At 35.0% G+C, this 22,592-nt stretch overlaps 1 protein-coding gene across 2 annotated transcripts; it reads right to left on the bottom strand.

Annotated features, from left to right (window-relative positions):
- Positions 1-141: 141 nt before the first annotated feature.
- LOC111711115 (uncharacterized) lies at positions 142-21,194 on the bottom strand. 2 transcript variants are annotated; one of them, XM_023485370.1, is made up of 12 exons: positions 21,100-21,194; positions 20,483-20,632; positions 20,172-20,279; positions 10,697-10,769; positions 7,817-7,886; positions 7,678-7,754; positions 7,545-7,611; positions 6,779-6,863; positions 3,266-3,333; positions 2,125-2,225; positions 1,044-1,075; positions 142-894 (listed from the first exon to the last, which is right to left on the bottom strand). In XM_023485370.1, exons 2-12 carry the CDS (start codon positions 20,551-20,553, stop codon positions 474-476), a joined length of 1,173 nt encoding a protein of 390 aa, XP_023341138.1. In that variant the 5' UTR covers positions 20,554-20,632; positions 21,100-21,194; the 3' UTR covers positions 142-473. The 2 variants fall into 2 exon arrangements, with proteins under 2 accessions (XP_023341138.1, XP_023341137.1); XM_023485369.1 differs by lacking the exon at positions 21,100-21,194 and adding an exon at positions 20,752-20,819.
- Between the last annotated feature and the right edge of the window lie 1,398 nt (positions 21,195-22,592).

The raw sequence follows: 22,592 nt of genomic DNA, 5'->3' as shown, positions 1-22,592 counted from the left end.
TCCCGATTGTGGCTTTTTTCGATCCGTTAACAGTTAGGTTAATTACCATGACATCATGTGATAACTGTAAACATCTTCAGGATTCTTTCCTTCTCGCGTTATCAGAATTTTACAACAAAAAAATCTACTTTTAAAGTAAAGTTAAGTGTGTTATATTTTATTACGAACAATTTTTTTCAATTAGAATTTAGGTATACTAAGAATAATTTACTCTCTACGTACCGGCTTAAACCAGCTTAGTTCATTTACTCATTCATACAACTTAAAGTTGCATCATTACATTTTGGGTTACTTTATTACTGCATTTTTCAGACATTAATTTACAAATTTCTGATCATCTAAACATTCAAATAAAGACACTTATGCCATCCCTGTCCATTTGTTAATTTAGAGTTTCCTTCTGAAAACTTCCTAGCTAAACAACTGCAAAACTATCTTAACTTATGGACAGAAATCATTCTTATCTGCTTATTTTAGTCAGTTACCTCAGCTAAGGGTTGGCGCATAACTTTCTTAGCTACTGTTCTTCTGCTGAATTCCTCGTCATTTCTTTTTACGTTATCTTCTGGACCTTCTCTGTTTTTTTTCATTACTCCTGCTCCGGTTGGTTCTCTAGTTACATGTTTATTAAGAATTTTCTTTCTAGCTCTAACCGTTCCAGTAACTACGAGTTCTCTACCGACCCCTTCAATTTCTGATTTTCTTTTAGTTTCCTCAAATATTTGTCCACCTTTTCCACCTATTCCACTTAATCCACCTTGAGCCTCCTCCACTTCAATTCCCTGGATTTCAAAACCTTGTGATGATAATGTGAATTTAGCCTTCATTTTCATCAAACAGTTAACTACACACATCTTCATCTTCTGCTGTGCCCGTGCTCGTTTTTCAGACCAACTAAGATTAAAGAAGTTGTAAACTTAATTCTTAGTTTCTTCTTAGGAATAAAAAATCCCTACAACTATTTTTCCTTCCTTTATGGGTTATCCATATTTATGTAAACTGCAAATTTTATCATCTTTTTGTCAATAAAATGAAATGCTTACCTCCAGTAGTACAGCACGGGACTGATACATCCCTAAATATTCAAAGGAATTGAGTCTTTGCCGCAAACTCAAATTGTGTAATCATTATATCTTTGCAACCTGATGGCGCACCTTTGATATTTTGTAATTAGATTATTTAAACCAACAGAATTAAAAGTTTGAAATATCTGAGGTATTTCACACCAACAAATCCCAAAACCTATCACAAGTTTTATGTTTACAGCTGTTAAGCCCTTAAACCCCTTTTTTATTTTGAGGAAGACAATATTTTTAAAAATTTAAATCTTTTAGACATAATCTTCTTAATCAATGCGTAGCCATTTTTAAATGTTTTGATCTTGGAATTTTGTTCTTATTAGACATTGTACGTAGCTGGGTTTTTAGTCTTAAACTAAAATGGCCTATGATATATCATGATTAATTTACCTACAGAAAAATAAAATTGAAACAAACTAGGGATTCATGATAAAATCAAGCTGTAAACTCATTTAAAACCATTCAGGATTCAACATTTTTTGTTTTATTGATTTCACTTGATTTTTGCTAGCCTATCAAAATAAAAGCTTTTTATGTGCAGCCATAACAAGAAAGACATGGAATTAATTGACAGTTAATCAGACGACTGTACAATTATATCTCTAAATGCTCATAAAAGGCAGACCACATTTTGAAAATGGCAGGAACAGCTGGCTATTTAGTGATTATCGTTTCATGAATCATATTTGTAAAATTAGATTCTAAAGTCGTTTGATTTATTATAAATTAATTCCGGGTCTTTCTGTTTATGACTAGAAATTTTTTTAACTAATACTAGAGGAAGGAAAGGGAGATGTTTAAAGGAGCAGTTTATCCCTTATCAACTTGTATTTCAGATTACTTCAAGGTTTAAACTTTTATTTTTATTTTATTAAACTATTTTAATTCTTTATTTATTGGATTCAGGAGGTTATTAAAACTGTAACAGGTTTTTTAAGATTTAATGTTTATAGAATAATTCTATTATTATCATTTTATCCTCTTACAACTCCAGTTGTAAAAATTTACATTGATGTATTTCAAACCATCAGTTTAAAATATTGACCTGTACAAAGATGTAGAGAATGCTAGTCTTTCGGTTTATTCTGAACATCACCGCAACAACACTAGCTATGAGTGCTGCTAACCAATTCGTAAAATTGTAACCTAAAAATCATTGTCAATGGTATTATTTGGACAAATTCAAACATAAAAAAGAGCTAGGCTTAATTACAGGATTTTTCACGATATTTTGAGTAACCTTATCTACAGTTTAGTCCCCCGACTACAAGTTGGTTGGGTATGATTAGACTAATAAAAAAATATTTAAACTTCTTGTAAATTGAGTATACAACCACTTGCATTGTAGGTTAGTAAACCGATTAGCTTTTATATTTTCCGTGGCCCTAAATTAAATACTTTTTTAATATTCAAAACAATTTTTGGTAGCAGTTTTCTCCACACAGGAAGTGCAACTTTTCTTTCTCTTCTGAATAATGCTGCTTTTTTTTGTATTTTTTGTTGGTTTCATGTCATTTCTACCATGTCATTTCTACCATGTCATTTCTACCATGTCATTTATACCATGTCATTTCTACCATGTCATTTCTATCATGAATTCCCTAAAAAATTTGTTTAATTTGTTATTAGATTAGTTCTTTGTTTAGTGAGCTCTGTAATCTCTTTTAGGTCTCTTTACTCATGCATTAGTTCTGAATAGTACCCTGATTGTGTGGCCTAATTTTGTCCGTTCATAAACTCTGCGTTTACTGTACTTTACTGTACGGAACTGCACTGTACTGTACATGTATGCATGCATGATCATATACTTTACACAAACTCATTTGGTTGTTATAATTAATCTGCTCTCTGCAGTCGTCCATTTTCTGGAATTTTCCATGTAGTCCCTAAATTATGAAAGTAATAATGGACGTTTATGCGAGAAGATAGAGTCTCTCTGATAGGCATTTAGAAAGTATTCTAAGTAACCATCAATTTTTATACCATTTGGTTTTAAAAATGAATCACTGAAAACAACTTTGTACCCCTGTCAAATTGAATTTTATTACTCGAAAATTAGTCCTATACTTATTTGGCTGCTTCCCTTTTTCGAATCCAAGTGGCTACCATTGGTAATATACTTCCTACACAAACTTTGGACATTAATTTTTAAACTCTTGATCAATTAAAGAAAATATTTAGTAGACCTGCAGAAAGAAGGTTTGCCTTTCGTCGTTTCCTGAACTCCTGGTTTGTGATGAATCCTCTAACCTTCCTAAGATGCATTTTTAAAAGGGTCTTTATAGACGATATTTCAAGTGTTTCTCCAATTATGAGTCTATTCACTTTAAACCTTTGCCAGATCAAGGTAGACGTTGATATTCTTGGTAATATTTATTATGAACCGTACATGGATTGGAGGTGCACTCGGAATAACGTCTACAGTTCCATTCAGCGGACATGTTTTTATAGACAAAAGTTCAATGTCTGAGATTAGGAGAATTTAAAAGGGGGCGGGGTCCCTTCCCCCCCCCCCCCCTCACGGACTCAGAGGGATTTCCCCCCCATGAGATTTTGAGGCAAAAAGTGTTCCCAATTTGCTAATAACAATTTATAACACTGTTATTTTGGTTCGCAGTGTGATACAGTTTTTGGAAAGAAATATTCTCTTTCTCCAGAAGGTTTAAGCCTTTTTAAATTTAATTTTGTCCCGAGGGACAAAATATAATCTAGAAAGGTGAGAACCTTTGAGTCCAAAAACTTTATAGCACATCGTTCCAAAATAATAGTGTTATACGTAATTTCATGAAACTTTTGTGTACTTGTCTTGTTTCAATGGCTATTTCTAGATCAAATAAGCTTTGAAACAAAGCAGAAGTCAAAATATAAAGTTGATTTCAATTTTATTTTCATTTCAATTGAAAAAAAATATTTTGGAAATATCCTAAACTTTTTTGGAGAAAATCCGGGAACCAATCAAAACTTTATAGCACACGTGCTATAATGTACAGCTAATTTAACATATAGCACTATGATTACTTTATAGCGCGTTCATTATGAAATTCACGCTGAAGTGAGTAAGAATGATAACGTACATAATAGTTTCATAAAATAATTGTCCTAATGTATTTAATCGTTTGTACCCATTTTTCAAGTTATTTGAAGAAAATATGATATTAAATACAAAAATAAAAAAAATAAATTATAGCTAGAAAGAAATGTTTTACTTAAAATAAGGAACAAACACAGATAAGTTGAGCAATTTCGGATTTCAGAAACAAGGTCAAAAAAGAAAAACTAGGAACATTAAAGTTTTTTTTTTAAAAAAGAGAAAAATACAATAACAAAAATGTTGGGTTGAGTGAGTTAGGAACAAAAAAGGAAGAACTACATTAGGATCATCAAAAGAGGAACAAAAGAACGATAAAATGGGAACTATAACAGGAACATTGACTATCGAGACAGATTGAAACAAGCAAAAAACAGGAGTTTGATACTAAGAACATAAGAACCATAGAAGAACAATAAATGAAATACATAATCTAAGAAACAATCAAAAAAATTATATGCATGTAAATCTAAAATTAGGAGCATTATTAGAATTTTGATTAATGAGTAAGGAACATTATATACTATGCATATGCAAGTTAGACAGGAACAATATTATAATATAAATCAATAGCTTTTTATTTTCAGAATTTTTTTATCCTATTTTTCGAAAGTTTTGCAGGCCCGTGGCAAGGGGGGATCGCACAGGAAGGCACACTATTTGGAAGAAAACAATGAAAATTGAAAAGAATTGAAACGAAAAATGAAAGAAAAAAGGAAAAAAAGGAAGAAAATTTGCATAAACTCCATTTTTTTGTCTAAAGGATTATTTTTCTTCAAATTAAAGGAAAAGTAAGTGCTTTCTGAAATAAGTTATTGTGAAATTTCTATTTCTATCCTGTCTTGTGATATGATAGTGTTTTAATTTGTTTGTATTTTCCCTTCTTGTATTAATAAACCATCGTACAGCAAAAAGTAACATGGAGACAAATTGTACTTAAAAATAAAATATCAGATTAATTAAAATAACAGATAAGACACTATATGTCCTCTTTTTAAGATTATTGTGTTTTTCGTTCACAATATCCCTGAGGCAGATGCCCAAAGGAGTTACGGGTAGTCGGCGTAGAACAGGCTCTCTCTCTGTAGAATTACAAAACAATGAGAGAGTCTGTTCTACGCAGACTTTGCGTAACTTCTTTGGGCTTCTGTCTCAGGGTTATTGTGAACGAAAAACACGTAAATCATGAAATCTTCTGTAACCTAACCTAACCTAACCTAACCTATCTGTTATTTTAATTAATCTATCTATTATGGTCAGGTTTAGGAGATACTTTTTGTAGTCATCCTCAAGCTTGCAAGGTTTTTTTTAAAATTTAAGTTTTAGGAAAACTGGAGATTCGAGCTTTTTGATCTTTACAGGCATTTAAAGTTTACATCCTTTACGTTCCCTGTATTAAAAAAAATATTGGCTATTAGTGATTTAAAATATTTTCAGTAGTATACAATTTTTGTATAGATTAACTCAGATCTATACAGGGGCGGATACAGGGGGGGGGGCGGGGACATTCACCCCCCCTGACAGATTCAGGGAGGGGCGTAGCCCCCTTGAGATTTCGAGGAAAAAAATGTTCCCAATTTGATAAATGTTATTGTTAACGATAAATTTAGAATTAGAAATTTGTAAGAAACTAGACCTAAGTTATAATATTGTTCATATCTAGTAATGTTCCTTAATCAATACTCAAGTATCAAAATTGTAATATTGTTCCTAATTTTCATGCATTTAAGTATAACTATAGTAATTTCTTTTTGTTCTTAAATTGCTTATGTTCCTATTATTGCTCCTAATACTGTGTCCGACCCACCTTAAATCCCTGTCCTAATCCTATTTTTGTTCCTAATTCCTGAACAATCTTTTTATTGTTCCTAAATTCCTGTCCTAATCCTTTAATTTTGTTCCTAATTCCTGAACAATCTTTTTATTGTTCCTAAATCCCTGTCCTAATCCTATATTTTTGCTCCTCATTCCTGAACAATCTTTTTATTGTTCATAAATTCCTGTCCTAATCCTTTATTTTTGTTCCTAATTCCTGTCCGAATCCTTTATTTTTGTTCCTAATTCCTGAACAATCTTTTAATTGTTCCTAAATTCCTGTCCTAATCATTTATTTTTGTTCCTAATTCCTGAACAATCTTTTAATTGTTCCTAAATTCCTGTACTAATCCTTTAATTTTGTTCCTAAAATTTAAAAATCTAGTTTTTTAGTCTTTAGTCATTGATTTTGACTCTTTTTGAGTCTTTTAAGTCAAAAATAATTTTCGCCTGCGCCACGATTTTTTGTTCCTAATTATTAATTTTTTTTCCTAAAAAATCTTGCCCCCCCCCCCTCACTTAAATCCTGTATCCGCCCCTGGATCTATACATCTTATACCAGTTTTTTTAGATCCAAAATATTTTTCGCATGCTCCGCGCATCTTATTTGTTCCTATAACTTCCAGATGTTTTTGTAGTTTAAAAATCTAGCACCCCCCCCCCCCCCACCCCGGTTTATATCCTCTATCCGCTGATAATTTAGCTAGTATTCTTCTATCTTCTATGTTTACATTTAGTATTTTTCGTATAAAGTATTACCGTAAAGTATAAATTTCTGTAAATTTATAATTTCTACCTGTCGCTGGAGAACCTGGTGAACATGATGCAGATGTAGAACAAGGGGATACACAGAAATGTAGAAACCACAAGGAAAGAGTTGGCTGTAAAAATGGCGTAATGATTATGATTTTCTTATTTTTTAAAATTTCATTTACTTTTAACTTTGTGACACTGAGACAAAAAAAGTAATTAGCATATAGAATAAAATGAATTTAGATTTATAATTTAATTGATGTGTATTAGTTTGAAGATTACAAGTAGCTTCTGAGAATTTCAACAACAAAAAAAACTAAACTACATTAAAGAGCGTTATTGGACTCAAAGCTTAATTGCTTAGTACATTTTTTTAAAAAGAAACAAAATTCATAGTTTGAAATATAAAAGTTTTGTGGATAAAAATAAAAATAGCCATGATCGATTCATAATTTAAAAATCCCAAACACACTCTTTTTACGATTTACGAGTTGGTACGGTAATTTAAATTTAAATTTTATATATTATTGAAATTAAATCCGTTATTATACCTATCAAAGACACAGACCGGCGTGTTACAAAAGAGAAATATCTCCCACAATAAATTTTGTGATCTCATTAAAAACAGTCAAAAACTTTTTTAATTAAAATTTGGTCACTATGATGAGAGCTTTTCATGTTGCTTTTCTGTTGGTTTGTTTGCATCTAATAAACGTCAAAACGGGCCCATTTTCATGGCCACCAAGGATGTACGAATTTACGCCATAAGTTTTTATATTGCGCCATTTGGCATGTATATTGCATTATACCTTTGTAAAGCGGGTTTAGTGGAATATTGAAAATTATTGCTCCGAAGTCAGGATTTGTCAGCAGGTGCTAAATACGAAAATTTATATTTCATAATTAATCGTCTTTTTTTAAATTGTTTTATTATTTTTATACTTCATGTCCGTAGTAGAAAGTCTCCTCACGTTCAACACATTCAAAATAAAACTTGTTATGTTGAAGCAGTAGAATATCTATAAAAGAAGGTAAAAATGACAATGCAGAACAGAAAATATACATATCAAGTATTAGATACCTTTAGTAAAAGAAATTGCTGGGAGAGCTACAAGGATGAAGCAGGAAATAAGTTCTAGACGTTTCTTCTCCTGTACAGATTTAAATACAGTTGAAAATATGTTTAGAAGATTATTTAAGTATAACTTTGATTACAAAATAATCTTTTCTTTTTTTCAATCTTGATGGTGGTCTATCTAACTGTTAAACAATCGGTATTTTTAAAATTTTGAATTGAGATACTGATAAGTAAACAACGAAATATTTAGTTTATATAAGAACAAGGGAGGAAAATTAATTATTCATGGTTGAATTCTGATGTAAAAAGTGTCCACACGAACCAGTCAAAATGACATAATGTACAAAATGCCCTGAGCTGAGATTTTCAAAGTTAAACCCGACCTTCTTAAACTCAAGCGTTTGTGGCACCTCGAGTTTTTGACTGGATTCTGATTGGTACAGATTCGATCAAAGAAAGATGCATTCAAAACTGTGTCTGCATATGGTCAGCATGATCAGCTGATGGATTCAGTTCTGGGCATGGGGTGAAGGGAGCAGGAGGGGGGGATAGATAAAACTCCTAAGAATGCGCGAATACCGGATAATATTTTCTTAATTCTCTCTCTCTATGACAGCTTGCTCTGACAGCTTGCTTCTATAGTAATGTTAAGGTTGAATACGAATGTTATGAATTTGATATTTTTGATACGAATGTTGGGTTTGATTGTTTATCTGATCTTGATACTTGGATACGAATGTCATGATAAAATGCCCTGAGCTGAGATTTTCAAAGTTAAACCCGACCTTCTTAAACTCAAGCGTTTGTGGCACCTCGAGTTTTTGACTGGATTCTGATTGGTTCAGATTCGATCAAAGAAAGATGCATTCAAAACTGTGTCTGCATATGGTCAGCATGATCAGCTGATGGATTCAGTTTTGCTCAATGTAAATTTCGAAAACTCAAACTTTAACTATTTCCATTATATGTATAGTATTTATTATATAAATCTAGCCAGTTTTTACATTATAGCTAATTCCGGAGATTATAAATGTAAAGTGTAATAATATTTACGAAATTTACGAACTTCAGCCTTTGGAGTCTTTAAGAGTTGAAAACCCAAGTCCATTGATTTTAACTAACAACCCCAAGTGTACCCTAAACTCGAGTCTTGGGTTGATCTTTACTTGGGTTTAAATAGACGCTAAGACAGGGTTTTACTCAGGTTTAAGCTTATAAAATCTTAGCTCTGATGTCGGCTTGATGTTAAAAGGTCTTAGTCTATTTGGGTGTACCCCCCCCCCTACAAAACTTTCAACATAGGAGCGGGTCATTCACCATATATGATGCATTTTGGTAATAATTGTGTTAAATGACTATTTGATAATAATTGTTCAAATCAGAAACAATGCTTTAGATAAAATGAAAAATTCATATGTGTGCCCAAAGTTTATGAAAACACAGATTGATCTGTTCCAAAAAAGTGCCAGAAAACGCCGAAAATGAGTGTTTTTCGGCTCCTATGGGATGGGAATTTACATGATACAATTATGCTAAAAAAATTAAGAATTTGTATGTTTTTAAATGTTAAGTTTTGGCTACCAAACACATCCAAGTTATTCTTCTAATAAATCAAAATTATAGAAAGATTTCCAAAGCCAGGGGCTTTGTGAACAAAGATATAGGCTATTTAAGTTCCAATCCTAATGTCCGAATAAAAATAATAAATTGACTGACCGATGTGACTCAAATTTTTGTTTCCATTGTTTGTGTTTTCAAACTCGTTTTGCATGCTTTTTTTCAAATTCCGATTATTACTGCAGAAAATATGATAGTTGAATTGATTCGAACTTTCCATGACTACCGAAGAACCTCATACAATTTTTATGGTGATAAAACATTTTGAGTTTCTATAAAGTTCATTTTATTGTCCCCCAAAGCTCAATATGATTTGTTTTCAAATATATCAGGAATTAGCTTAACGCGCGCCATAGGTTTTTTTGCTCAATGCTCGATATGAGGAAGTCGTGCCTTTATGGCCTGTACAATTGTTTAAATCTTTACTTTCCTTGACTGTAATTAAGAACGCTAAATAAAACTTTTAATTTCATAAATGTTAATTTTCTTTGCTTCTTGAATAAATTTGTGTACAAAACCTTGTGATTAACTACAAATAAAGTCTAGGAAAGTAATTAGTGGAACAAAATACCGGAGAAGCACACTTCTAATACACGACCACTTAAATGTTACTTAAATAAAAATAAAGGCTATCATAGATATCTTGCTATAAAGCTTAAAGATTAAAGAAAACAGGTTAAATGATTTACAGAGTCTATACCTAGCGATTTCTACGTTGGATTTCTATATGTTGGATTTCTATACGTTGGATATGTTGGATTTCTATATGTTGGATTTCTATACGTTGGATTTCTATATGTTGGATTACTATACGTTGGATTTCTATACGTTGGATTTCTATATGTTGGATTTCTATACGTTGGATTTCTATACGTTGGATTTCTATACGTTGGATTTCTATACGTTGGATTTCTATACGTTGAATTTCTATACGTTGAATTTCTATACGTTGAATTTCTATAATGTTTGACGCCATGAAATGTCTCCCAGGGACTAGGAAGCAGACAAAACGGTCATTGGATCAATTCCTATTTTCTCAACTAACTTCAAGGCTTGACCTGATCTTCATATGCCTCGGGTGTTGCAAAAGCTAATCAAATTTTAAAAATCATAGCTTTTTGGCTTTCACAGGTTCTCAAAAAGATGCTGACAGATAGAAAATGTAATATATAACACATTTATTGGTTCGTGTATGCACGTTTCTTATCAAAATTTATCAAGAAATGTTTTCTTCCTCTGTACCAAGAGCAAAAATGTCATCCATACCTCGTTCAAAAAGAACCTTAGTGATAGCGTTGTCAGACAGAAGCGGTAGAACCCGACAGTAAACGGAACCACCCTGCATGTTTATTGTACAAACATAATTTAGAAACGAACAAATTTAGACTGAAAGAAGTTCGTACAGTGAAACCCTTAATAACGAATACATCGAAAGAATTCATCAAATGTTGTATTCTTTACTTTCTGATAATGGAATGTTGCAGATATTTAGTTTTTTAATTAAATTATTATATGGAACTCTTGAAATATTCATATTCATGGCTATTTATTTATTTTCGCACTACTGAAATTTACGTAATATAGTATAAAACTCATTGAAAAATTGTCAAGACGACATTTGATAAATTCTTCCAATGTATTCGTTATTAAGGGTTTCACTGTAGTAAAATTTTAACTCCACTGAAGACTACCAGAGGGAATTTAATTTCACTGGAGGGGTTTGAAATTTTGTAATAAATTGAAACTTTACACAGGGTGATTTATATTCCACTGGAGGGCTTCAGATATCCTCCAGTGGAATTATAAATCCAGTGAAATGTTAAACCCCCAAAAAGCATATCTGAATCCCTCCAGTGAAATTTTCAACGTCCAGAAAGGATATCCTAATCCCTGAAGTGGAATTTTAAACCCACAGGTTTTGGATATCCATACTGTATAAAAGTTACGTTTGTTAACAATTACAGATACAATGCTAAAACGATTGAACTAATATCCGATTGAATTAAAGTCAGCTGTTAACAAGCCAGCTTTTAGAGCATTTAAGAAAATATACATTTTAGGACTATCATCATTTTAAAAGAGTCATAACAAACGTTAATCGAAAACTTACATTTATTTAATCGATGTTTAGTAGAAGAGTACATCTTAACATACATGATACGCTGATTGGTTGAATTTTATACTTCTTTCTTGGATATCGAATGCGTATTAAAATAATCTCGGATTTAGTAACCAGAGCTGAAAACTTTAGAATGGTGGATTATGAGATTAATGTGTGATCCTCTCTTTTTCTTAATATCGAGACTTATCTAATCTTGTACTTGTATCCTGAAAAGTGTATAAAATTCAACCAATCAGAGTCGCGTATATGAAGCTGATAAATTTGAAATTTTGCGCGCCATTTAAGATTATATACAGAAATGGGAGGAACTCTCTAATTTAGAAAAACCAGTTTTTGATTTTTCTCTACGATATCCAAGAAAGAACAGTTTAAGAAGAAAATCAAAAGTGTGTGCATTGGATACTCAGATTAAGTAATCAGAGCTGAAAACTTTAGAATGAAATATCCTTAATCCCGATTACTTAATCTGAGTATCCAATAGACACACTTTTGATTTTCTTGTTCAAACTATTCCAATAAAAGTTCCAACTCTGATGTCAAGCTACTCACTCGGACGGATCAACCATGTATTGCAGCAGAACTAGGATCATTCCTCTACGTTTTGGTTCCAAAAGTTATGATTGGAAGTTTCATCTAGCTTCGGTGTCTGCTTCAATCCTTGGAGCTGATTTTCTCTGACACAACCACCTTCTAGTCGACATTGCTGGCGGCAGAGTTCTCGAATCCTCTACTCTCAACAGTGTCAGAGAAAGTTTTTTGTCCTCAGAGGATCCAGGTTTTCTGAGGGCGGCTCTTCTGTCAACCCCGGAGTGTATTCCAGAATTGCTATCAGATTTTCCTGATGTCCTCTCCTCAGATGGGTTCACAGCCTCTCCGCCATGACATGGAGTTCGTCATCATCTCCTCACTCAACCTGGTCCTCCAGTCTTTGCTAAAGCTCGGAGATTGGATCCGGACAAGTTGGAGACTACCTAGAAGGAATTTGAATCCATGGAGAAAGCAGGTATCATCAGAAGGTCAATCTCTCCGTGGTCCAGCCCTCTCCACAAGGTCAAGAAGAAGGACTGTTCGTGGAGACCCTGTGGTGATTATCGTCGTCTCAACAACCTTACTGTTCCACATAGATATCAACTTCCCAACATTGCCAATTTCTCTGCTCGAGTCTCAGGTTCAAAGGTTTTTTCCAAGCTCAACCTTCAGAAAGGATATTATCAGGTTCCAATGGCTCCGGATGACATCAAGAAGACTGCAATCATTACTCCGTTTGAGATATTTGAGTTCTTGCGACTTCCTTTGGGCTTAGAAACGCTGGACAGACATTTCATTGGCTTATGGATCAGGTTCTTGGAAGGTTTGCCTTACTGTTTTGTGTATGTGGATGATATCTTAGTCTTCAGTCCTGATCTCACTTTTCACATGGTTCATCTCCGGGAGGTTTTGGAGCTTTGCTGTCTTCATGGCCTTACTATTGGACTGTCTAAGTGTGACTTTGCGGTCTCCGAGGTCGAAATCCTTGGACACAACCTCACGAGCACTGGATGCCGGCCCTTGATCAAGCACACCTCTGCAATCAAGAAATTTCCAATTCCAACAGACAAACCTGCTCTCCAGAGATTGTTTGTTATGGAAAATTTTTACAGAAAGTTCATCAAGGACGCAGCTCTCATCCTAGCTTCTCTCACCAACGCTCTGAAGGGTCCTGATAAACTGTTAGTGTGGTCTTCAACAATGGAATCTGCCTTTCTTCAAGCCAAGCATCTTCTCTCCTCCGTTCCCACTCTAGTTCATCCAGCACCTGGTTCAGCCGTGTCAGTGACCAAGGATGCATCTGAATCTCTTTTAGGAGCAGTTCTCCAGCAGCAGATGTGAGGAAGTTGGGTTCCCCTCTCTTTCTACTCCAGGAAGCTGAGAGGAAATCTCCGCTATTCGCTACTTCAGCTTCATGCTTGAAGGTAGAAGTTTTACACTCTTTGCTGACCACAAACCTCTAACTTTTGCTATTTCCAAGGACGTCTCCGCCCTCATCCTCCCGTCAACAGCGTCACCTGTCCTACATCTCCAGCATAGTTCACCTACCTGGAGCTGAAAACTGCATTGCTGATGCTCTGTCCCGACCTACTAGTTCCACAAGTTTGCCTCCTCAGTGTAAAGCAGCTTGGACTCAAACCCCGTCAAGTTCCTCAGGTTGTGTCAAGACTGTTTCTCCGGCTCCAGGCTTAACTCCAGTACCAGGGTTCAGTTTTGATCAATTAGCTTCTCTTCAATCTTCATGTAGTTCTGTGCAATCTCTTCTCAACTCTGGTTCTCTCAAGCTTATCTCCATTCCCTACGGGACCATCGAGGTTAAATGTGATGTCAAGGTTTCTCATATCCACTTACAATGATTGATAGAAGTACAAGGTGGCCTGAGGTAGTGCCTTTATTTCAACCTGGGTTGCAAGGTTCGGTGTTCCTGACACTCTGACTTCAGATAGAGGAAGCCAGTTCATATCCTCCATCTGAACTGGAGTTTGCAGAGAACTAGGAATCGCTATATCCAAGACAACCTCATATCATCCCAAGGCCAATGGTATGATCAAAAAGTTCCACAGAAGCTTCAAAATTGCTCTCAGAGCTTGAGCAGCTGGTTCCAACTGGTTCCAACATCTTCCTCTGGTTCTCCTGGGACTTCGTACTGTTCCCAAAGAGGATACTGGTTTTTGTTCAGCAGAAGCAGTTTACGGATCGGCCCTCAGTGTTCCTGGAGAATTTCTGAGTGTTCCAGAGTTTCCACCCAATTCACTCTAGAGGAAAATTCAATTCTGCAGCTCCTAAACCTCTGCCAAACTCTCTCCTCCAAGCTGATTTCGTGTTTGTTTGTGAGGATGCCTCCGTTCCTGCCCTCTCTCCTTTGTACAGAGGTCCTTATAAAGTTCTGAAACGTCAAGATAAATTCTTTTGCCTCCAGATGGGTGACAAAGTTGATGTAGTATCTGTTGACAGACTCAAACCAGTGATATCCGACTCCATGATTATCCCCGCCAGACCTCTTGCTTGTGGACTGTGGTCGTCCTATCCTCAGCCCTTAGAGTCCAAAACCAAATACAACTGCCTCAGCTCCGCCTTAAGTCGTCAGAAAAGTCTGGTTTCGAGCCCAGCCTGCAGTTTAAAATAGTCTTGATATTAAAAAAGAGAGGATCAAGTATTAATCTCAATATCCACCATTCTAAAGTTTAATGCTTAAACACCTGGTTCTACTAAACCCGAGATTATTTTAATATGCATTTGATATCCAAGAAAGAAATATAAAATTCAACCAATCAGTGTATCATGTTAAGATGTTCTCTTTAACTTTTGAAAAACTGGTTTTTTTCTGGTGTTAATTGTGTCATATCAATTGAACTAAACATGGATTAAATAAATGTAAGTTTTGGATTAATGTTTGTTAAGACTTGTTTAAAATGATGATAGTCCTAAAATGTAATAAAATATATTTTTTAATAAGTTCATAATAACATGATTAAATTTACATTTGCTTAAATGCTCTTAAAGCTGGCTTGTGAACAGTTGACTTTAATTCAATGGGATATTAGTTCAATCGATATAGAACTGTATCTGTAAGGGTTATCAAACATAACTTTTAAATATCCAAAAAAGAGGATTAAGAATAAAATCAAAATTGTGTACATTGCATATTCAGATTAAGCGATCAGGATTAAGGATATCTTATTCTAATGTTTTCAGCTCTGAGCTTAGAGCACAAGGGTCGGATATATCTTCCTGTAGAAGGTGTGCATGAACATCTGCAGGTAATCAACGCAGGAACAAACCTCGCAAAATAAACCCAGGCTTGTAATCCTCCAGGAGCAGGGCGAGCATCCTGTTCATAAGATGAGATGGCTTCTGATCAACAGAGAGTGGTAGAGAAACCAGACTCTCGAACCTCTGATAGTCATTGAGGGCATAGGTTTTAACAAACTGTGCTTTGAGGACCTCATAGGGCTCGGAGGCTGGAGGAGTTCGAATTAGGTCTAACAGCTGGGAGGCCACTTCCTGAGACATTGAACTGGGCCTTGGCCTGGGCGAACCATACCTCTGAAGATTCAGGCCAGAAAGGAGGAACCTTGAGACAGAACTATTTTTTGGAGCCCTGTATCTATATTCTGAGTTTGGCAAGGTTTGTTTTTAAACTTTGCTTGGGTCATGTTACTGCTTCAGCTCCTGCATTCCTAGCTATAACACACTTTCAATGAAATTTTCTTGATGAGAGGGGGGAGAGGGATGAGACAGAGAACTTGACATATACAATTCAAAGAATGAATTTGTGAATCGGTCATGTCACTTTAAAAAAAGGGTCTCATGATAAATAAAGCAATTTCAGCATTAAATACAAAAATTTTCGACCTTCCCTTACACATAGCAGTCGTAGCAGAAATATTTAAATAGAATTTAACTCTTAGAAAATCATTTACCAAAGATTCACATCAAACATGATACTCAGGTATTTTTAAGTCGTCTTGTTTAGTTGAACACCATATAATAGATGAACAGTATTTACACATAATAACAACCTAGATATATGAGCCTTGCTTAATGTGGAACCTTTCTCTGGAGGCCAGATATTGTCTTCCACACCACCCCCCCCCCACACAACATAGAGGGCAGAGGCTGAAGGCAAGAATTGATAAAATTTTAACTTCCAATTATCAATGGAATGAGGTTAAAAATTACTGACTCAGAGACTGCAGGGGTCTCCTCATCAGCAGTAAATCCTGGTTAAGGCGCTGTGACACAACCTCTACTCTTCCAATCTGGAGACGAAAGGTTCTCCCGGAGCAAGTTAGGACCTTGTATGGACCTTCATACAGCAGAGACAGCGGAGAAACATGGCTATCTTTCCATATAAAAACTATCTGACAGGAGGAGAGAGAAATTGGAACATGCTCTGGAAGGTTTGAAGATAACAAAGTATTATGACGAGCTGGAACTGGATGGAACCCAGACATAGAGTTCATGAGGTCTTCATAAAACTGGTTTTGAGGATCCGGAGCCAACGGAAACTGGTAAGGGAGAACAAGATCAGAAATGTAAACTGCTTCTGTGGCGGAGCTGACGGAGCTGGCTTCCCTTCCCGACAAACCAGACAAGGTTTTAGAAACATTTCAGAAACGTTTTGTTTGGTAAGCATGCGTTGCTGAAACATTTTCTAGAAACATTGCAGAAACGTAAAAACTAACCATTTGAACCGTTTCTGAAACATTTCTAAGAAACGTTTTAAGATTGTAAGAAATTTGAATTATTAACGTTTTCATAAAGTAAAATATGAATTAAAAACCATTTAAATATTTAAAAAATGTTCATATATATGCAAAAAAATCTGAAGAAAAAAATCTTTTAAAAAGTTGGAAAAAAAATTATGACAAAAGGACTACCCTTTCTATTATGGTAAATAAATAAATCATAATTTAACGGAAAAAAATATGTACAAGTACTATGAAGACAACTTATTCTTACCAATTGTTCTGTTGAGAACATTATTTACCTTTTATTTTGTAGAGAACAGTATATACTTACCTATTATTCTGTATAGAACACTAAATACTTGGTAACTGTTCTGTAGAGAACACTTAATACTTACCAATTGTTCTATACTTACTGAGGAAAAGATTAAAAATATACAGTAAATATAAAAATTTGTTGTAAATACTCCATGAAATACTATGGATTGTAACCAGCATTTAACTTTAAATCTTTGAAAAGATGGAACCAAGGGGCAGAAAACTTTTGTTTGGGTGTCACAGAGTAATGAATTATATTCTACTGATACCATTATAAGGCGGAGAGTAGGAGACTTCTGAAGGCAGAGTACATCAGGACAGGACATGTTATCTGCAACTAATTCTGCAAAATCAATTCCTAAGGCGGAGACGGAAAAACATAGAACCGGAGGACCAGACACCTCCGACACAGATTTGGCTTTGGTGAAAGCTTGTTGTAATTCCTCGGACCAGGAGAGAGTTCGAGGATTTCCTGCCAGATCATCAGTGAGCAATTCTGGACAGGAAATGTCTTTAGAAATTAATCATTCCTAGGAATCTCTGGAGACCACATACGTCCAGGGGTTGAGGTTGAAGGAGCAGGGCATCAACATGATGGCAGAAGGGAACAATACCAGCAGGAGTGATCTTGTGTCCCAGATACTTGATCTTGTTCTGAGCAAAACAACACTTCTCCAAGTTAAGACCCAAACCATTCTCCACCAAGGGGTCTAGGACAACACGAAGATGTTTGAGGTGTTGTCTGTTTTGACTGGCAACACATCATCTAGTTATATGAAAACATAAGGTAACTCTTGGAGAATCCTGTCCATGCGGTGTTGAAAAGTCTGAGCCATGTTTTTCAAACCAAATAGCAAAGAAAGGAACTCAAACAGCCCAAAAGATGTCACTTTCGCAGTTTTGCAAATGTCTGCCTTACTCATGGTAACTTGATGATACCCTTTCACAAGGCCTAGCTTAGAAAACACTGAACATCCCTTTGAATTGTTTGTAAAATCACGGATGTTAGGAAGCGGGTACCAGTCAGGCCTGATGACATTGTTCAAATGGCGGTTTTCACCGCAAGGTTGCCAGGAACTGTCAGGTTTGGGAATCATATGAAGAGGAAAGGCTCAGGGGCTGTCAGAATGGCAAATAACTCCTGCTGTTTCCATCTTCTGGAACTCTGCCTTAGCTAGGGCTAGCTTCACTTGATCTAAATGGTGGGGACAAGCATAGAGCAGTTGTCCTTACATCTTAATCACATGTTCAGCCTGTTGTCCTGGCAGTTTACCAGGAAGACATGGTTTCCAGGCAGCAGGAAATTCATCCAACAGAGAGGAGACATCTGGGGCTAGTATAAAAACAGAAGCAATGGCAGTGTTGACGGTTAAACTCACTGGAGGTGCAAGGGGTTGAAAGACCTGACGTTTGGCTGAATCCACCAAAAGGTCAGACTCAGCTAAGAAATAAGCTTCTAGGATGTGACGGTCTACAGCAGCGAGAAGGAACGGAAACTCTAAATGGGGATTACCAAATTGTAGAGGGAGCATCCTTGAACCCCAGGACTTTGTTGGGCAACCATCAGCCATCAGGAGGCGAGGACCAGAGGGAGGAGCTGATGAATGGTGAGGGAAAACAGAACATGAAGCTCCGGTGTTCACTAGAAACTCACGATTTGAGGGTATCTTGGAGATGAATATGGAACCTACCAACAGGAAGACCATTTAGTTCATCCTCCTCCCATTGCCTCTTGTGTTTCCCTGGAAGTTGCAGGGTGTTGACAGTTGTTGTCTGAGATACCAAAATGCTTTTAAAAATAATGGTCACCAGAAGCTGCTGGACCTGGTGTCTGGCTCCAACGGACTGGAGAACTGTCACCTCCATCACGGGTTAGTGCATGAGCTGGTGAGGTAGCCACCAGGTGATCTCTCATCTCCACAGGCAACCTCTCTAGAAACAGGCCAAGAAACAGACTACCAGGGGCTTCATCTTCAAGTAGGAGTGCCAACATGGCATCCATCAGAGGTGTATGACTCTGGTCACCCAGAGCAGGATGGTGAATCAGCTTACTAACCCTCTGCCAGTGCAAAAGAGTATAGGAGGAGACCAATTTCGTAAGGGGTTTAGGACGACGAAGCAGAATTCATAATTAACCCGCAGACGGAGACCATGATATTTTGATGTAACTTCTGGATGACATGGTCGAAGTTTGTCCAAGATTGTGTGACTTGAGAGTTCCTGAAAGCTGCCTTTGCTTGAAGGAATCAAAGATCGGGGTCATCAGTAAAAAAATCTGGAAGTTTGATGGCCAGCTTGGAGATGAGCTGCGTGGTCGTCGGAACAGGAGCTTCTTTTGTCTTCATTTCGATAAAATCATGGTAAAAGTTCAGAAAAATATTACTCCCTTGACAGTTCACTGAATGATTATGCGAGAAATATCAAGTTCGGAATAGCACCGGATCACTGAGTGTTTGTCATCGGGGTCACCAATGTTGTAGAGGTAGTGAGAAAATCCAACGAGATAACTATATGAGCCTTGTCGCTGTGCTTGATGTGGAACCCTTCTTAGGAGGCCAGATATCATCTTCCAAACTATTATTTTTAACAAGAATCATGTAAAAGAAAACTTTTATTAAAGCATTACCCATTAGGGTGATACCTAAAAGGCGATAGTCAGAATTTTTTTGAGTCTTATTTTAGTAATTGAATGTTCCCTGCAGCTTTAAACTTTTTTTTCATTGCCAAATGATTAAATATACCATTCAGGAACTGTATTGAAGACAGAAATTTGAAATTAATATATTAGGAAATTATTGTTTTCCTGTAATTATTTTCTAATTTACCTTTTCTATTATATAGACATTCCAACAATCTTCTTGATGCAAAATGGAAAAAATTTCGATTTTTATCGAACAAAAAATTTTGCGAAAAGAACAAAATTTACGCGAAAATGAGATCAAAGATTTAATCGAAAGTATATAAAAATTCGCGAAAATTTTGAACAAAATTCGTTGAGTTTCGTTTCTTCATTTTTGCAAATTTTGTTCAACGAAAATTTTGTTGGAAACCCTAATAATTTTTCATAATTTAAACAGCTCACCTGTCCAGATTGTTAATTATACTAACAATACCAACATGAATGGCACAGTAAACGGGATTTGTTGATGTCCTGGTCATGAAGGTTAACATCAGATAGCCGTGAAACAAACTAAATTAGTGAAAACGTAAAAACGTATCAAAATCTTTACCCTCAAATACCATTAGTCAATGGGATACTTTGATGAATGAAAAAGTTAAGTTGAAAGATTTAAAAAGTTTTTCCAACGAATCACATTATTAAATCTAAATAATCTATAATTCTATATTGTTTATATTTGCTCCGAAGTAAGATAATATTTTATAACGCTTAACCTGTTGATGCAGTCAAGGACCAGAATATTGTCAAGGAATGTTAAACCATTTTGCCAAGTAGACAAGAGCATTGGTATATTGGCTGCCAGGATGAGGATTAAGATTGTCAATGATATCCAAAACTCCTCCGTGGAAGGTTCAACCCAACCTCTGTTTAACATAATGTCACAATGGTCATATTATGATAAAAAATAATAATAGATTTTATCTATTTTAGTCCTAGTTTTTCTATATCATGAAAATAGAAAAGGTTAGGAACATATTCTTACATTTTTGACATGTTGACTGGAATGAGTTCCATTTCTCCATTTTCCAGGTAAAACTTAGTTGTCATTTTTCTTAAGATAAAAAAATATTGATTTCTATTCTATTTTAAAATTAGGCCTTAAATTAATCTGTATTCCATAATTTAAATCCAAGATGTGATTTCAAATTTAATCTTTTCTGTTATCTCTAAGAATTCCAACAACAGAAAACAGGAAAATCTACGATTTTTTTTCAGGGATGTTTTAAGTTAACTAGCGTCAGTTTCCAGCTTTGACTGGAAGTGAAAACTATCCTGAACCCTAACAGTATCACTCAACTAAATCTGCCTTCTTCCCTTAACATTCATTTACCTTAATTCACCACACCTCTTTAACTTCCATACCCCGACCTCACGTGCTCTAACTCCAACTCTGGATTCCCACCACCCACTTCCACTTCATCACACCAAGTTCCGTAGCTACACCTCACATTGAGTTATAATTTTTTGCGTAAAAATTTACCATTTAAAAAAGTAAGAACGAAAATGTTGTGGCATGGCCCGTAGCTAGGATTTTAGTAAGGCGAGGGCACAAATTAAAATACGATGCATTTTTTACCTTAAAACCTCGGCGTTGTCCTTTACCAGATTAGATTAAAGGGAGTGACCGGCAATGTATGGTAGTTGAAATGGGAATGTAGTATTGTGGAGACATTTTTAGGAATCATTTGATACCTATGACATGTTTTTACAGTGCTTATTTGTTCAGCAAGAGCGCAAATTCAATTTTTAAAATCCTCCTGGATTGTTAATTTTTGAGGGATAATTTTGAGAATCGGGTTTTAAAAAAGTATACAATAACGAATACGAAAAATGTAGTTAAAAATCTAGAGTAAACAAATTAATTGTTTTGGAACAGGTTGAAAAAAATAAAAATCAACTATTATCATCGAAAATAAGTAATCTTATATTAGTTTTTGTAATGTCTCATTGTTCACAAACATTTTCTGTAGATTTCCTGGCATTTTTATAGAAAAAACGACATTTGAAGAATTTCAAGAACTCTGCGAAAAAATGGATAAAGAATAAGAAATTCAATATGATGATAAAAAAGAAATAATTGATTCTAACATTGATTTATTGAGAAATTTCAATTGATGAATCTGTTCGTAAACTCCTAATTAGTTTACAGTAGAATTTTGTTTAAATTTTTTGTCGTCGTTATTTACTAGTTTTAAAAAAATCGATTCTCAAAACGTAACTTCCCAAATGGATGATTTTAAACGTCGACTTTGCGCTCAAACTCAATGATTATAAATAATTTAAACGTTTTGTATGTCTCAAATGAATCCTAAAAAATTTCTCCACAGTACTACATTCTCAGTTCAACTACCATACATTGCCGGTTTCTCCCTTTAAAAGGCTGAAATACATAAATGAATGAATTAATACAGAAAATTGCTTTTTTAAAACTAAGTAGTACAGCCATAACCAGAAAGACCCGGAATTAATTGACAGATAATGAGACGACTTTATATTTATATATCTCTCTCTGGTAGTTTTAAACGCACAATAACCACATTTTAGAATTGGCAGGACTATTATGTTATTTTTGTTTCATTAATCATATTTGTCATATCTGATCAATTCTAAATTATTTCCGGGTCTTTATGATCGTTACTGTATATTTTTTTCTAAATACCGAGCCAGGCTGAATTGCTCTTGAAATAGCTTGATTGAAAAGAAGTGTTTAAGTATGTAAACCAGGTTCAACTTGTTCTCGCTAGTTGATAAAATTTTAATTACTGAATATGATGAAGCATTAATTACGACATGAAGCTCAATAAATATTATGATATAAAGATT

Source organism: Eurytemora carolleeae, unplaced genomic scaffold, assembly GCF_000591075.1.
Source record: "Eurytemora carolleeae unplaced genomic scaffold, Eaff_2.0 scaffold1129, whole genome shotgun sequence".
Classification (NCBI taxonomy): Eukaryota; Metazoa; Arthropoda; class Copepoda; order Calanoida; family Temoridae; genus Eurytemora; species Eurytemora carolleeae.
This window is presented reverse-complemented; position numbering and strand designations above follow the sequence as displayed.

Bases quoted from the DNA above. Each gene is read 5' to 3' on its own strand.
- LOC111711115 (XM_023485369.1), bottom strand. From the start codon at position 20,816: ATGACAACTAAGTTTTACCTGGAAAATGGAGAAATGGAACTCATTCCA. The intron at 20,633-20,751 runs GTAAGAATATGT...TATGTTAAACAG, and splicing joins CCAGTCAACATGTCAAAAAT to AGGTTGGGTTGAACCTTCCA. The intron at 895-1,043 runs GTAAGCATTTCA...CTTTAATCTTAG, and splicing joins CCCGTGCTGTACTACTGGAG to TTGGTCTGAAAAACGAGCAC.